The sequence below is a fragment of the Micropterus salmoides genome, unplaced genomic scaffold, assembly GCF_014851395.1.
Source record: "Micropterus salmoides isolate LMB-PRFRI ecotype aquatic unplaced genomic scaffold, ASM1485139v1 Ms_hic_scaffold_13, whole genome shotgun sequence".
Lineage (NCBI taxonomy): Eukaryota > Metazoa > Chordata > Actinopteri > Centrarchiformes > Centrarchidae > Micropterus > Micropterus salmoides.
Window position 1 is genome coordinate 11,556,426 of NW_024040374.1, and position 17,421 is coordinate 11,573,846.

General features: G+C 40.1%; 1 protein-coding gene across 2 annotated transcripts in view; it reads left to right on the forward strand.

Moving 5' to 3' along the window:
• mast3b (microtubule associated serine/threonine kinase 3b) overlaps positions 1–17,421 on the forward strand; it is a 40,654-nt gene that overhangs the window by 4,702 nt on the left and 18,531 nt on the right. Inside the window, exons 1-6 of one of the 2 annotated variants that reach the window (XM_038715570.1) lie at positions 2,299–2,737; positions 6,666–6,754; positions 10,521–10,593; positions 13,163–13,241; positions 15,071–15,228; positions 17,278–17,353. In XM_038715570.1, coding sequence (XP_038571498.1) covers positions 2,652–2,737; positions 6,666–6,754; positions 10,521–10,593; positions 13,163–13,241; positions 15,071–15,228; positions 17,278–17,353 — 561 coding nt within the window. In that variant the 5' untranslated portion in view covers positions 2,299–2,651. Of the gene's footprint in view, positions 1–2,298; positions 2,738–6,665; positions 6,755–10,520; positions 10,594–13,162; positions 13,242–15,070; positions 15,229–17,277; positions 17,354–17,421 lie in introns of those variants that run through there. The other variant, XM_038715569.1, reaches the window with a different exon arrangement.

The window sequence follows — 17,421 nt, forward strand, 5'->3', positions numbered from 1 at the left end:
CAGTATTGGATTTGATCTTATTTATATTTATTATTTGAAAAAAAAAGCACATTGATAATAGCATTTAGCTATTTTTTTAAATTGTGGATAATTAGAGGCTCATTCCAAATAAATAAATACATTTTCACAATGTATTCAGATTCAGCATTCCACATACAGTGTACATTGCATGATGTTTTTGTTCTGATATAAAATTAAATTAAAATGGGTATTCTATATAAATACTGGCCTGGGTATGAACAGGTTCATTAGAGGTACTATATGCACCGGAATATACCACTGTTTAAAAGTTTGGCTAAGATCCTCCCTCTAACATACTTCTCATGGTATAACCCAAGAACAACTAACGCTACTTTCAAGTTCTGTAGGAAATCGCCAACATGACCAAAGGGGTCAACATGAAGGAAGTGTTTCTATGGCAATGGTTCTGACTATTATTAACTTTGACCAAATAGTCTGCAGTCAAACATCACGTTTTAGCTTAATGTTGTACTAGAAGTAAAGATTGGTAAAGATACCATATATTGCATTTTTTAAATGTATAAATTGCTCTTAAAACATTCTTCAGGGTCCTTTTGGCCCAAAATGTCTACATAATAATTGGGCAATGCTGGGCAATGTCTCAAAAACAGGCAACATCTCATATATTTGAACAAGACTGATGTGGTAATGGATGGCATCGACTGATTGCGTAATTTTTTTTTTGCAATCACCTCAATTGAAAAAGTGAGAAGTAGCTCAAATGTTCAGACAGTGAAACTCACACAATCTTTTATATATCCTCATAGGGTTATATCACAATTTTTAGTTATTATTTCTAAAATTAACTCTGCATCTCCACTTACAGAAGGGGATAACTGTACTGTACTGTATCAGAGATGGCACAGAACTATGAGCATCTCTGCCACTCAGCTGTGTAATACTAATGTAGCCTATAAATAGATAGATAAGATGTTAACTAGAGAAGATGTTTCTTCAGTGTTCAATGTTCAGCTGTAAATTGTTTTTGTAGCACTTGTGCAATGTAAGAGTCGCTGTGGAATTTAACTTATTTCACTCCTACTATCCTTAGCAGCCTCAGTTCTTTGGTCTGCCTTCCTTTGCTGTGTGATCAAAGTTGTCGCAAAGTCTTTAGCAGCTGTTGAATCAAACTGAAAATTTCCCCAGTGCTGCTTTTAAACAATGAGGGATAGTAGTAATACAGAAAAGTAATCCGAAACGACAGGTGATAAATTCATAGATAGGAAAATTTATGTACTTCACTCATCTTTGCATGGTTTTTATTATGTTATGTGAACTTAGTAGTAAGTAATGTTACTGTATTTTATTTTTAGGACAGGGACAACAGAAGAAAATAGTCTTCTGGGCTCTTTCTAGGCTTTTGTCTGTTAATGAATGAGCGTTATCAGAGACGATAAAAGCCAATCGTCTGCTTTTAATAGCCAACGCGGGAAACATAACATATACTTCTACTGCGTGGTGACGCATGTGTCGTAGAAGGATAACCGATCGGGAAAACTGCTTTTTAAACGTCATTTTGGGGCAAAGTGGTCAGCGATTTTTATTAGATTTTACTGCTGATTCTATTCCTGTAATTTTTATGTCCCGGTGACCAGTTTAAGTGCAGTTCTGGCTCTCTCCCCATTCATTCAGATAGGAGCCGGGTCTTGTTAGTCCGAAATAGCTGCCCGGAGGCGTTGCCAAGATGGCTGCTGAATAGCATGACTTGCCTGATAAGGACATTGGTGTTATCCCATTTGTTTTTTAAATAAACCTTTATTTAATTTTTATTAAACATTTATTTATTTAACCAGAAAAGGCACTTTGAGAATAAAAATCTATTTTCCAAGAGGGTGCTGGAAACAATAAACGTATAAATAAAGTGCCAGTGAACCTTATTACACCAAAATTACCAAAGTCACTCTAGGTATTTTTTGGGGTCTGTACAGCCAGAACTTAAAATAAAATCAAACTTTTGCTTTGTAGGAAAGGCAGCAATCCCATGAGCATTTGTACTGATAATTTTCAATCAAAAACACAAATCATTGATCAAGCAGGAATGGTTCCAGCTTTTTAAATGTGATTGAAAGATTTGCTGTTTTTTTATTTTATAGAATTGAAAGGGCTTTGGACTGTTGGTTGGGAAAAACAAGCAATCTGAATTAGTCACCATTTTCGTTTACTATTTTCAGCCATTTTATAGACTAAATGGTTAATTTAGCAGTTATAGTTTGCAGCAGCAGTGAGGAGCCGGAGGGAACGAGCAGCACTTGAACGCAGCGTCACGCTTTCGCTTGCTTCACACACGCAGCCAGCAGCGTCTGTTTGGCCCGAACTAAACGTGTGCCGCTGCCGCGTGAACCGTGTTACACGCGCACACACACCAAACAACCCCCCATGGATTTAATGTTTCCGGGACAGCACCGCGGCCACAGAGGCGCCCGGGGGATGTAACGGCAGCTTCAGAGCTGTTGGGTCTAGACTCGGTGTGAATACAAAAGGAACAGCCGAGGAGACGAGGCGATGGCGGGGAGAGCAGCAGCAGCAGAAGCAGCAGCGGGGGGAGTGGGTTTCTCAGCGACCCGTGCTTCAGTTTTCTGAAATCACCATTAACTTTGAATTGGGGGTTAAAGGAAAAAAAACCCTCCAGCATGTCGGATCCGAGTCACTGGTCCGCGGTACCTAGCCAGAACAAGTCTCATTTTGTTCCGGGAGCGTTGCTGAAGCGCTCGAAAAGGTAACGTTAATAGTTTGGAAGAGTTCGGATGTTGGAAGAACACGAGCTAACGTTATAGTTTGACGGTTCGTTTGCGATTTTGTTATGTCAACATTATGTCATATGTTATTGTGAGATTTCACAGGGACGTTATGAATAAAAACATTCCCAACATAAGCTAGCTCCTCTCACAAAGCCGATTGCTCTAACGTTTGGTGAACCTTAATCCTGAGTGTGTGCCGATAGAAATGCTTTTGTCTAGAAAACAGCAACTGAAAGCAGCTAATATTTTCTCTAAAAAGAATATTCTCAAAGGTAACACCTTTAAGCGAGTGGTCGTAGGACTAGAAAAGGGCCATATTATCGTTAAGTAAAGTCCATTTACGTTTGCAAATATTAGATTGTTAGTTAAGTTAACGTTAATGTTACAGTTGTCTTTGAAATTGAATTAAACAGCAAGTCCCATTGGATAAACTGTAGATGCAGTTGACACATAACCACTGTGCAGATGGACTAATGGAAGACAAAACATCTCTCATATGAAGAACTTCTCTCTTTATATTGGTGTCTTTTGGTGTGATGATATAAACTGACTGGAGGACATAGTTAATTGTTTGTCATGTTCACTGTTAGATTACTGGTGTTTAAAGCTGCAGCTGTTGAACTGAATGAACTGAGGCATTGGCCTGTTTATTTATCTCGTCAATTGTCTTTTTGGTTAATAGTCCAATAAAATGCCCAGTACAGTCTCCCAGAGTCCAAGGTTATGTCAAAACCCAAATATATTCAGTGTGCAATCATATAAAACAGGGAAAAGCAGCAAATCCTCATGTTTGAGAAACTGAAAACTGCAAAAAATTTAGATTTTTAGGATGGCGAACAATCATTTGAGATTGTGGAACTGGCATTTTCGCTCAGAAAATGGCATAAGCAATTAATCAATTATTAAAATAGTTTAATTTTCTGTCAGGCCTATATTCGATTAATTGACTAATAATTTAAGGACTATTGTAGACCTTTCACCCTGGTGTCACAGCAAAATCTGCTCAGTTGATTGTTATGCGTCAAAGTTTGATCCTTCTTTTCAGAACCAGAGGATTATTTAGTACCCCCTCCCTCCCTTTATATAAATACACACACACACACACTTGGGCCTTGGACATCTGTGTCTCAAGCTGGGCATGCTGTTGCTGTCGGAGCACACACTCCCTTCAGCCTTCAGTCTGTTGACAGGAGGTTTCCTTTTTGTATTTTGGCTCTCACCAGTTTTCCCTCTTCGTCTGACGCGGCCGTGCTCGTGTGTCATGCATCTGCCCGCAGATTAGAGTTGTAGTTACATAAACATTTCTCAAGGCAGAGCTGCTGTGAAGGCGGAAATAATCTCATCGGTTGAGTTAAATCTCAGTGGGCAGAGAGAAAGAAATCTCAGTTCTTCTAGCAAAAGTATCATAAGCCTTATCTGTACTCGCCCATGAATTTATTTTTGGTAACTGCAGAGCTGCAAGTGTTCAGAGGATTTGCAGAAACCTTAGGTCTTCCTGCAGTTGCCAACATCATCCTGTCCGTCACACAAATGCATTGCTCTTTGTAGCTCAAGATGTGAACTTGATAAAGTTACAAATGCAACTTCGGTTTTATGAATTCTGAATGGTCTCCTGCTCATGTGCATGATCGATATGACTTATGGACAAATCTGCAATGGAAACTATAAACTGCATTACTGCCCTTGTAATAATGCAAAGAAGAAACGTTACTATTGTGTGATGAATTATGGGACACATTTGATTACCAATCTAAAAGAGTTACGGTAAAATGTTTTAAATGTACTGCAGTTTGTTATTTTTTTCAGATGCGACAAACGTGTGCAGTTATTTACATCAAACTGTCAAGTGTAGTTACTAGGACAGATCCTGATGCTGACTGAAAACAACAAGAAGTACAAGAGGAGCAAGCTGATGTTATGAAGCCTAGCACTTGATCACTTTACTGTCGATTGACAGAAAAATACTCTGCTACTACTTTGATGATCGACTAACAGTTTTTAAGTGTTTTTCAACACAAATGGTGAAAAATACTACACATTCTCAGGTTCTAACTTCTCAAACAGTAGGTCTACAGTAGGTCTTAATTCATACACCAAACGATAAATGGAAAACATTACTGATGAAAATAATAATTAGTTGCAGCCCTAAAGTTGAGTAGAAAAAAAGAAGTTACTGACTATTATATATCTTTACAAAAGACAATATAGTGTGCTACTGAGCTAGTCTGGCATTTCCAGACCTGTGCTGTCAAGGATCGCAGTGCACACCCTTGTTTACCTGTTGCGTTTGAACCAGCAGAATCTGTCCATCTGACGACAAACTGGTTTGCACGCCTTTGAAGACCTGTCTCCACGCTACATTTGTGCTGTAGCAGTGCAGGAGAAAGCTCTGTTGAACACACCCCCAATAACCATTTGTTAATTCAACAACACTAAATTAACATTGACTTTGTTAGGCTTAATTACTTTTTTACAGTATCCTTTTGTTTAATCAGGGATATCTATCTTGTTATGTGAAAAACCTTTCTTCAAATTGAGCAATAACTAGTCCTAAACTAAAATAGGCTTTTAGGAAACAATTTGAACAAGTCAGGAAACTAACATTTAAAATGGTGCAGAAAACAAAATTGCAACTAAACCATATTAAAAATATAATGAAATTATGAAATTATATAAGAAACACTAATTTAAAAATGGAAATAAAAAAAACCTTCCACATAAAACTGTACGTCCATGCATGTTTCCCCTACTACCAGTTCATACCCAGCCTCCTTCTGGTTTGCACACAAACCCTGATGTGTTTTGGTGTTGTTCAGGCTTATTCAGTGTGGCACAATAGTTCCAGCTTAGTGGATCACAGTCTGCTACTTTAGAGGTCAAGTGTCTTCTTAATCTGCCCAGTATACACTATCATAAAGTGTCTTGTGTCCTCAAGCTGCTGTTCAGTACTAACACAAACACACACTTGGATATAAATACATGCTAAAGCATTGCATGAGTCAAACATGTAATTATAGGCGGATGGACCAAGGGCCAAAATGATTGCACTCAGCTTAAAGATACACACCCAAGTTTTTTTCTTTCTGGATTGGCTTATCGTTCAGCTTAACTGTGTAGTGATTTAAAAAAACCCAGCAGGATCATCCATGTGTTCCCAGTAAATAATTTCCTCCAGGGTTCGAACGCCTTAGCAGTGACACAGTGCTCTAAGTGACAGTTTTAGATTGTTAATATCAACTTAAGAGGTGAGAAATGACAACTTTTAGCAGAAGCTTACTAAAGAAATAGGACAATGTTGAGACAACGAGGCAGTGGTAATGGATTGACCAGAAACACTGCAACCCATATGTAGCCTGTCAGAAAGAGGTTAATACACCTGCCTAGTGTAGTTTACCCATTTTACCAATGGGAAATCTTGAAAATACTGCAAAGCATCACTTGAAATATAAGTAAATATAATAAGATAAATCTGTGTGTGTCAAATTAATTGAGTTCCTTATATTTCATATTTCAAATCCACATGTTACTTAATACAGAGCACAAACAACTTATAATTACCAGGAGGGTTAGACTTCTTAAATGGATAATTCTTGTTTCTTGCTGTTGCAGTCAACAAATGCCAGAAGCATAAATCACAGTTGTGATTTATATTAGACAGTAGTGTTGACACATTAGGTGTTATTGCTTTTTCACTTATCAGATACATTAACCTGGGGGACAATCTCAATAATGGTGACATTCCACTGTGGTGTTTGAATTTAACTGGCTCACTGGTCATGACAGTAACTCAATATGCAAACTACCACAGAGATATTTTCATACAAATTGTGGTGAGAGATGCAGGTGAGTCGTGTGTTGGGGCTGGCAGTCGGTTGATTTTTCTCTCTTTTCCTGCGTGCCTTTCAGCTGTCGCAGCAGCAACAGGAAGAGCCTCTGTGTCGGAACGCCATCACCCACGCTGTCCCGGCCGCTCTCCCCACTCTCACTCCACACTGGTAAGATCTTGCTTTGGTAACCTTTAATTTAAGGTCCTATCCCCAAAAGACATGTTAGTACTTCAGTATACTTCATGTAGTGAAGTCAAAAAAATGCAAGTGCTCATAGCAGCTTAAATACCTTGCAGCATTGTGCTCATTTACAAGTAATCTCACAAGATACTGTATTCGTAGTTTTCACATGACGTCAAATTCCAAGGAAAACGCTCCCCAGGAGGGCAAAAAAAACGTTATTTTCCGCTGCCCACCAACCAGGAAGCAAGTGATGCACTGTTACTTTGAGTTTGTTACTTTTGTGTTGCCAAACTGCTGGATGGTTGTTTTGCATTCGGATACAGTAATCAAAAAGGAGACAAGCCTGAGCTGTGTTAGGTGAGGGATTCCCTACAAGGTAAACGTAAACATTACCACAGTCAAGCGCTGGCAGGGACCTAGCGGTTTTTAACAGCAGAAATATGGCAGCGGATGCTTTATGGATTGCAAGTGCCCAACACTTGCAGTTTGTGTCCATATCTATCTTTTTATTGAGTTAAGAGGTGATCCAAATAAAATGTAACGGCTTTTGCGGCGTCTCTATGAGGGAGTCCGGTGTGAGCTGCTAACTCGGTCTGTTGTTTTGCCCTGCAGGGTACTGCGCATGTCACATGACTGAAAACTATAAATTGATTTGAAGTTTCCAGAGTTGCACAATATTGCCTCAAAAAAGTATAACCTGCAGTATGGTGGCTTGGCATTTAATTAACCTTTACACTTGACTTTCTGGTGTTTATTGTGTTTTAACAACTTTATAACTATGCCCTGGAGACACATGTCTGCACCAACGCAGGTCACTGCATTGTTTCCTGATTCCAGCTCTTGCAATTTAAAGGTGACCTATTATTCTTTCCTGTATTTTCTGTCATATGTAAAATGTTAGTGTCGGATGTTAATGTTAAACATGGCCAAAGCTTCAAATAATGAGGTAAACGTATTTAAAAAAAAATCCCTGTGAGCCAAAACCTCAGATTTCCCACTTTTCTGAACGCTCCGGTTTCAACAGTTTTTTTTCTACTCTCATCTCCGTATGATGTCATACAGAGCCGGTTTTCTATATATGGTCATTTGCGTGCAGCCCCATCCTCCTGGCAACAGCTGCGTTCAGTCTGTCCTCTCAGCCCAGGACGACACGGCAGTCTGTTGAAGTTGTTTAATATGTGCTTTTTCGGTTGCGAAGGAAAAAGCGCCAAACAAGATTGGATATGTTTTTTTTGTTTGTTTTTTTTCAGGCCAACAGCCTGGTAAACACGCTTCAGGGTCATGTCTAATTAGAAGACAGTGGGCTCACAGGGCCAGTATAAGATGCAAAGCCACTATACAGGAGTCACATAACTACAATAAAGGGTAAAAATGCAGTGTAATGGGTCACCTTTAAATACAACAGGATAAACTCTGTGGTCTTCGGCATGTCCACTGAGATATTTCAAAATATGAGTATCAGTTCAGATCAGGCCCAATATGTTTAGGCGTTTTGGTGTTATTTGGGGACTTCCAAGTTTAAATGGTGTCGTTCTCACCTGACTAAACACTGGAGATATAGTTACACACTCAGACACACGCTCAGTGCTAGACCTTCTCTAAAATCACATTTACATTGTTATTTCAATGTAGTATTTGGTAGCAAAGAAATGGGGAAAAAAAACACACAAATGTCAGTGTGTTTTATAAATGGCATCTAATGAAGATGCAGAGGAACACATCACTGTTTCTTATGTAGCATGCTGCTGAAGTATCGGCTCCTCTCACATTCATGTTTGTAAGTTGTAGGGCACCTTGTCTTGCCACACGCTCACTAATACAAGATTAAGCTTGTTCAACTCTTAACTTGTAAGCCGCACCATAGCCAGTATCTGGGTGACACTGCAGAATATTCAGACATATTCAGATGACGGCACACCTGCGGTTACGCAGCAGCTATTAATTAAATTCTCAACAGAGTTGTTAAATTAATGGCGCACTGGGTCTGTCAAAGGCAGTCACTAATGTAGGAATATTATTGCACAAAATACAGTGTGAAGTTGTCATTAATGAAATCTAAATGTCATTTCAGTGCAGAGTTGTGTGGTCTTAATTGGTCCGGGTTAGAGGAGGCAGAGCGAAATTGAGGGAAGAATGGAAAGAGAGGGAATGTAATACACATACTGCAGAGGAGAGATTATTAATTCAGAAAATAAAAGTGAAATTAAAAAGAAGCATGCAAACTACTTCTGCTAATCTGCTCAACTTGCTTTTTCCCTTCAGACACACCTACACCTGTGTCTCTGTTCTCCTCTCTGTATGTATCTGCTCTGTTGGCTTTATTTGTCAGCAGTTTTATAAAGTTGCGTTTTGGATTTTTTTCACCCACGATTCCGTTTAACAGTAGTGGGGGAGCCGCATGTGGAGGAGGCTTGTTGTTGATAACAAAGCCTATTGAGACCAACTTGGTCAGCACCAGCAGGTGTTCAGTGTTGCTTTACCTGGCCCATGCTTTTATAATATCCATCATGTCCGCGTCTTCTAATTTAAATGTGACCGGCATAAAGTGAATATCTGAGACTGATCCAACTGATTGGTATATCTCTACTTAACACTTTAGTTTCATTATTCATATTAATTCAACAAGACAAACACTTTGTCTACTTCCACAAAACAGATTCCAGTCCCCATTGGATCCTAAATGTTTGTGGCAAACACAGTAAAGGTTAATATAAAATAGAAATTGTTGTTAAATTATTGAGACCAATAACTTATTGGTAATTATTGTGATTATAGCCTGACTGATACTGGAGTTTTGATGCCGTTATTGATAAATTAAAAAAAATCTGATTACGATATATCGGTCATTTATTTATACATTTTTAAAGCCAAGCACATAACAAAGACAAAAACAATTTTTTGTAGGTTTTTTGACAAGATACAAACTGAGTGGGACAATTTACAGTTGAAAACCTTGTCCATGCTGCCTGGTCGATAAACTATGTAAATATCTGAATTACCTCAAACCTAGTTATTGTCCGTCATGTACACAATATATCTAATATCTGTGAATATATCGGCCTGGCTGATTTATCAGTTTAGCCCTAATTGTGATCAGGATATTGACATTGAAGCGAGTTCCTCCATCACTACTCAGCCCTAGAACATCTTCAAGTCAATTTTGAAATGGAAGTGCAGAAAGTATCGAGAACTGAAGGGCAGGCCATTTCTAAATGGTTGTTGTCCTTCTACTTTGTGAGTCAACAGTAGTAAACAGCCCCTTAATGCCATGAAGCAGCAGCACTCTTTGAAAAGAGCTTTTCTCAAGAGCTCCTCATACCAGCCGTATGTGGACATGCTCCCTTTTGAACTCAATCATGCTGCGGATTATCTGATCACTGAGTGCTATCAGGCTCTAATTGGGTGTCTCTCTTGTGTCCTGGTACTGGTACTCAACCACAATCTCTAGTGTACCCAGACCATCCAGACTCTAGTGAGGCCAAACTGGATGAAGCTTCCCCCCCTGAATTTAGACTGTTGGTTGATACGTGCTGTGATGTTTGGAAAAGTAATACCAAGATCATATGTTGGACCTTTCTGAAGTGATGGTTAATGCCGCTGGGCTTTGCATTGATTGAGGGGTTCCTGAGTATACATGATGTCATTCTTTTGGGAACATTTCCACTTACCACTTCCTCTCTGTTTTATTTTCACAAGTTTATTATTAAAGTTGTGAATAATACCGGTATTAACTTTGTCTGTCCTCTTTCAGCTGCGAGCAGCCCTCTAGACAGCCCTCGTAATGTGTCGACCAGTGCCTGCCTCAACTTTCCATTTGCCCGAAGGTATGTTAGCACTGCTTTTATTTTATTTTATTTTTTTACCCCTGAAGTGATATATCTGTTATCTTACATGTGAGGGATTACAGATTATTATGATTGTATTCCATTAAAATGCCTAATAAAATGATTAACTAGATTACAGGTCTGTCATTTTCTGAAAGTGTTATATAGCAAGGTGACTGAGGCTGACTCAGTGTGGAGCCCCCCCCACCCCCCCCGCCAGGTCTCCTTACAGCCGAGTTCTACTCAGCAACATGAGTGCGGTTAGATGGAGGGAACCCCGAAGCCCACTCACAGATCATTCAGCTTCGGTTCCCATGGCAACACGCTTGTCTCGCTCCGGGCGTGTGTAGCTAACAAGTGAGGCCACAAGTGAGGCGGCACCTTGAAGGCACCCAAGAACAAGTCGTTAAAAATCTGCGAGCAGTTAAGGTGCTTCGTCCTTGAATACACTGGGAACAAGACAGCTAGTCTGAGAAAATCGGTCAGTGTAATGCACATCATACTGTAGCTTGGTATCAAGATGAAATGTAATCTATGAACAAACCTTGGATCTGTAAACAAGTCTCAAGTTCCATGTCTGCATGTTCTCAGACAAGACACATTCATGGTCCTGTCTTATGTAGGGCTGCAGCTAACGATGATTTTAGTATTCGAAGCTTCGATAGATTATTTCAACAATTCATCGATGCATCGTTTAAGAAGTACTTTTGCTTGGCGGCGGCCAAAACAAAGAATCTGGATGAAAGGATGGATTAGCACACGCAGGTAGCAGGGATTGTTTGAGCTACAGAGAGAGCTGGGGTTGAGTTAAAAGGTGCAGCTCCCCGACACCCAGTTAACTCCTGACTGTGAGGTTACAACTCACGGCCCAAAAAGGAGAACAACAAACGCACGTGTTCACATTTTCAGCTGAAGACTGCGGCTTACTTTGGCCTTCAACTCAACAATCAATCAGGATTTCAGTTAAATGCTGAAGTTGCTATTACTGTTACCTTGTCTGTGGTCCGCTGGCAGAACACCGGCTGCTTTTTGTTCAGGTGCCGTCTTGCTGTTGACGAGGCGACATAAGTTTGGTTTTAAGGTGGACGGATGGTAACATTACAGAGTTGTTGTTTTCTTTAGCTTGAAATAATCCCATACTTTGGAAACTTTCTTCTTTGTCCCTCGCTATTTTCTCTCACTTCCTCCACTTTGCAAACAGCTACATTACAGTCACGTCGTGTTCACAGCGTAAGCGAGATGTGCGATAGTAATAAATGTCCGTGCGAAACACTGTGCTGTAAAGTTACATGGATTAAACGAAGCATCGATGCGAAGAATTTGTGTCGATGTATTTTATTAATCAATTTAATCTGTGAATCATTTCAGCCATAATTTTATGACCTACATTACCATAACATAATTTATTGTGCTGGGGGAAGAAATGTATTTCCCTCACTGTCAGCACTAAGAAAATGCAACGTTTTGTTCACAAACTTCCTCAGGCATCATCTGTTGCAGTAATAAACATTCAAAGCCTTGCGCAACAATCACTGACCGTGTTCATGTCTGTTTGGAACTCTGGTTTTCTTAGTTAAATTTACATGTCAGTATCTGCTGAGGCCCTTCAATGAACCGATAATGAACCAAACTGTAATCGGACTTGATCCTTGTTGATAAATTGTGGTTAAAATGCGGTCACAGCTTTTTAAGCCCTTATTGATGCCTTTATTGAATTTGTCCTGGTCTGTTTAACATCACTCTTTAATATCTTGCTCATTCAGTCTGTCAGAGTAAATAGAATAGAATAGAATTTTATGGTGCTGTTGGAGTTTCCAGTGAGAATTATTTGTGTGATAACTTAATTGTTTCCTTTTCTTGCAGACAACATGCCGAATATTATTTATAACACATAACCTTTAGTTGTTGTTTTTTGGCTTCAACGTGTGTGTGTGTGTGTGTGTGTGTGTGTGTGAGAGAGAGAGATATTGTTTGCTGTTATAAAATCCAAACTGGAGACAAGATCCCTTTGCTAGTCATTCTTTGAAGTGAAGATTTGTTTCTGTTATGTAAACTATATTCTCAAATTCATTTACTTTGCTAGCTACTACTTGTATCTGGACAAATGAAAACTGGCAAGGAAACCAACATTGTCAGTACTAATCCCTCAGCTGAATGCCAGGGGTCACAGGATCACTTGCGCAAGATTCCCAAAACTCACTGAAACTCTTTTCTTTGCTTTTCTCTCTATCTACTGCTTTCGTGATCACAGTCACTTGGCTCGCGCCGACAGGTAGCTTCTTTTAAAATTCTTGCACCATGTCTGTTGGCTTTTAAGTTTTGTATTTGGTTTTCCTCCTGAAAAGTGTTGTTATGTGGGGGTGCAGCTTGATTTGCATATAGCAAAACATCAAGTGAGGACTCAAAGCCTTGTTCTATATGATTGGGGGGGAAAGAAAGACATTAATTTCATTCTCTCATAGTCATAGGACTCCTCCGTCGTCTGTTATGTAAGGAGTTTCACATATGAAATGCTAACTAATGCTAATGCTGCTGATTCTTATGTAACATGCATGTCTGTTTCTCTCAGAGCTGAGGGCCGGAGATGGTCCCTGGCGTCCCTCCCCTCGTCTGGTTATGGAACCAACCCGCCGAGCTCCACTGTCTCAGTAAGTCATCCCAAAGCACAGCACTGTCCTCCCCGGTCGATAAATGGCGGGCAGGCTATTCTAACACCTCACTCAGCCCAAATAACACATTCGTTTATGCAATAAGGGACAGCGAACGCCAAGATCGAGATGACAAACTGTTAATTGTTTTCCTCCATCATCTGCTTGAATTAGTCATTCTACCAGTCTGTGGAACTCCGTTAGAAGTAATTCACACAGTCTGTGTGTATGCCTGTTAATGAGGGGATAAAGTAAAGTAAGTGTGTGTGTGTGCCCTCTCTGTTTTAGTTATTAGATAAAATACTTAAAGTAATATTATTTTATGACAGCTTCTCATCAAAACACAGGGTGCATCTCAAAATATACAGGAAGTAAAGGTGTTTTTCAGAACGGTAATTTACTTGAAGTCCTTTCAAAAATATGTTTTTGAGACTGTTATGTGATAAATATCGTTCTTCAAAATAAAGCTGTAATTGTATTACTTCACAGAATGACGTAATGAAATAGCATTCAAATGAACAGTCTGTGTTGAAAGTCTGCCATAAGGAGCTATTAAAAGCAAGTTTATTGGGTAGACCCGGGCATGGGGCCAGAGGTCAGTGGTGACAATAGGGCTCTTCACTGGGCCTCACTGCCCTCTTTATACTGAGGCATTAGAAAGAGACTTCACAGATGCTGTCCCTCTGGCCCTCTTCTTCTGTTCAGGACACCTGGGCCGCAAAATTAAACAGATTGCCCGCAATGTACACTGATTCCTGTTCATTCCTGTTTAAAAGCGTGTACTCAGTGCCTCAGTAAACATGGAGCATAGCTTATTTGTGTAAATAATGATACCTCTGTGGGCTTCATTATTGTTTACACCATAACCTGAAGAAATACTTCAGAGGTTAGCTTCATGTTAAGGTCATTGTTCACTCATTGACTGCTGTTCTAAATAATACACCAGCTATATTTGTGTGCCTCATTTAAATCCTCCACAGGTGGATTATCAGGTGGTCGGGCTTATGTTGGCTTCTTGTTGGCACAGATTTTGCTATGCTGCTACTGTGCTTTCGTCATAAACTAGAAAGTAAATATGAATATGCGAGAGGCACCGGCTCAGATTTGAAGCAAACTCACAATACAGGAGCTCTTTTCTTACTGCCCTGTTTCAACTTCAGGTCTGCCTAACTTCACTGAACACATATTTGCAGGTTTTCTCAGTAGTGACTCTAATCCCTCTTAAAAAGGGTGATGCCACTGAAAAGGCAGGACTGACGAGTAGCAACGTCTTCGTTGCAAAAGGATGTAGCACGGTTCACTGAAACTGTGATCTTGAGTTTGACAAACACACAGTACTACATGTAGCACCTTTAAATCTGTCTTTGGCTTAACTTCTCGTTTATCAGCCACGATGACAGACAAAGCTGATTACTTTCAACATGTGTTACTTCCCAGTATGTTTCAGACTTTTCCTGTCTCTACGGGCCTTTAAAGTCTCTGTTAAGGACTGATTAAGGAATGTTAGTGTGCATATTGGTGTGCAACATATTTCAATAACCCAATGATGTGTCTTTTTAAGGTCACCGTCAAAATAATCAGTTTTAATTTGGGTCATAGTTCCACAAAAAGTTTTCAATTGTTCACCACATATGGCTGTTTAAAATCACTTTGGTACTAGAAGCTGCACCATATTAATTATCATTCAGTGAAGTCAAAAATGATCTTTGTTGACGGAAGAGATCGTAAATGTGCCTTTTGTTTTGGCTGAATTAACAGCAGCTGGAGAAGCAGTGAAGATTTTAACCTGTTCATTTTCTCAACTGATGGATCCCTCTTTGTGTCTGCAGTCGTCCTCGTCCTCCCAGGAGCGCCTTCACCAGCTTCCCTACCAGCCGACACAAGATGAGCTCCACTTCCTCTTCAGACACTTCCGCAGCACAGACAGCATGACCGACGAGGATGGGCGGACCTCGACGGTCATGCGGCCTCGGTCCAGGAGCCTCAGGTAGCTAATAAAGATTTCAGCTTGCACTGGAATGAGTCCTGTCACCCTCTATCCTGTCCGTCTATAATGCTACATATTAATTTTAGCACAAAAGCGCATGCATGGTAATAATCTCAATATCACAAAGACTTATCTTCTCAGTTGTTGTTCTTAAGTGGGGGACAGCCGCTTTTCCTGACTCATTTGGTTGCAAAAAGAAGTCTGATTGCATTGGAGTTGATGACAAAATGACCCTACTTCTTCTCACCTGATTTATTACCTCAGTAAACACTTTCCTAATGAGTTTATGATCTCAATTGCTAGTTTCAGGTATTCTTCAATACAGCATGGTGTTCATTTAGTAAATTTTGGTCCCATTTAGAGGAAAATAGTTTATAAAGCAGGGTATGCTTTGGGCGTGGTTATCTTGTGATTGACGCTACCATGGCAACCTTTCAATCAGGCTAGAGGTAACTCGTATCCACTGCACTACACTGTGCATTTGACCAGCGCCGTTGAATATGCATATTAGGAGTCAACAGTTAATTTTTCCAGTAAGTATATTTTGTTTTAAGCCTGTTTTGCGCTCGGCAAAATTAGCATCCCAGTTAATAGTGAATTACGGATGCACCTTGCTAACAAAGCTAGCTAGCGCCACCCTCTTGTCTACATATGTCCACGTCCAGTTTGGTTCCAAAAAACCAAGATGGCGACGGCCAAAATGGCAAACTTGAGTCTTCAAAACCGAAGTCCACAAACCAATGCGTGACATCACTGTGGCTACATCCACTTCTTTTATACAATCTTTCATTCTTAGATCCACTCTTAGGCGGGAGAAATGTTAGTGTTAAACTTGTGTTCACCACTTCTAGAATTCCCTCAAAAGTCTGGGCAGAGTCTAAGCATCTGTTTTATGTTGTTTCTTGGCCGTCATTAAACTAATGAAAGTAATATTTTATACAGATTTAATGCAGTAATCCTTCCCGAGGGATTAGCTACCCTTTTGTTGCAGAAAACAACATTAGAAGAAGATTAATTTTGGACAGCCATTGCATGTGGCCCTTGGTGTCATTATGTACTGTTAGACTGTCAGATATCAAGATGTCTGTGCATCAGTATGACCAAGACAAATTCACAAGCAAACGCAGCATTTGGCATCTGAAGTGCTTCAGACTGATCACACATGCCTGTTGGCCGGCAGGCAGGTGGAGATCTGACTGCAGAGATGTGTGGTTTTGACAACTTTTGTCTGTTGGCTCTGCTCTGCGCTGTTTGTGCGATGCCTGAGTGCTCTGTGTTCTGGCACCATGGTGTGCTGTGCGTGGGCATGCTAGCTAACAGAGAGCCTCAGGGATCTATCTGCTGAACTGTAGTCAAGGGTGGGGGTGGTTTAGGAGGGTGGGGGGCCTGATGCAGAGAGCCACGGTGAGCTGCAGCAGTGCGTGTTGGGCAGCAGCCATCCAGCTAAACAGAGGCGTCTTTCATGACCAAAAAATGGCTTAGGGAGCCTGTTTGCATGTGATAAATGTTTTTTTTTCTCCATCTGTTCTGTTTGAAGCTTCACCAAGCAAGACTTGTTAGTGAAAATACACCCGTCTCATGGGCATAAATACTGAAGTCGTGTTGCAGTAAATGAATCGATGTGGATGATTCACACGGTTTGGCCAGAGGAAACATCTGCTGTCGGTGTAGACACATCTAAAAGAGAAACATCAAAACGTGACAATGAAATCCACTCTGAATGTGGCTTTACCAGCTTAAGAGCTACTGAAATCGAATATTGGCTTACAGTGTTGCTTTCGACAGGCTGAGATCAGAAGTGTAAGTGTAGATGTTGACCTCAAAGAACCTCTTTCACTCAAACCTGAACTACGTGATGTGTGTATGTTTGGCCTTGCTGAACCAAATCGACTTTTGGGCATTTCTAGATAACCGCGAGGGCCTCGATGACATAACCACTTTCACATTAGCTTAGTGGCTCGGAGGAGATATTTCTTTGATTGTGTATTTGTAAAATTTGAAATGAATTTATTATAACATACTAATCGGTCGTTTTTGTTTGTTTTGCAGCCCCGGGCGGTCAAGTGTCTCCTTTGATAATGAGATAGTCATGATGAACCATGTTTACAGAGAACGTTTTCCAAAGGTACATATGTGTAGCAAAGACACTGCTTTTCCAGTTTGTTGCACACATGTTGTCCCACCTTAACACAA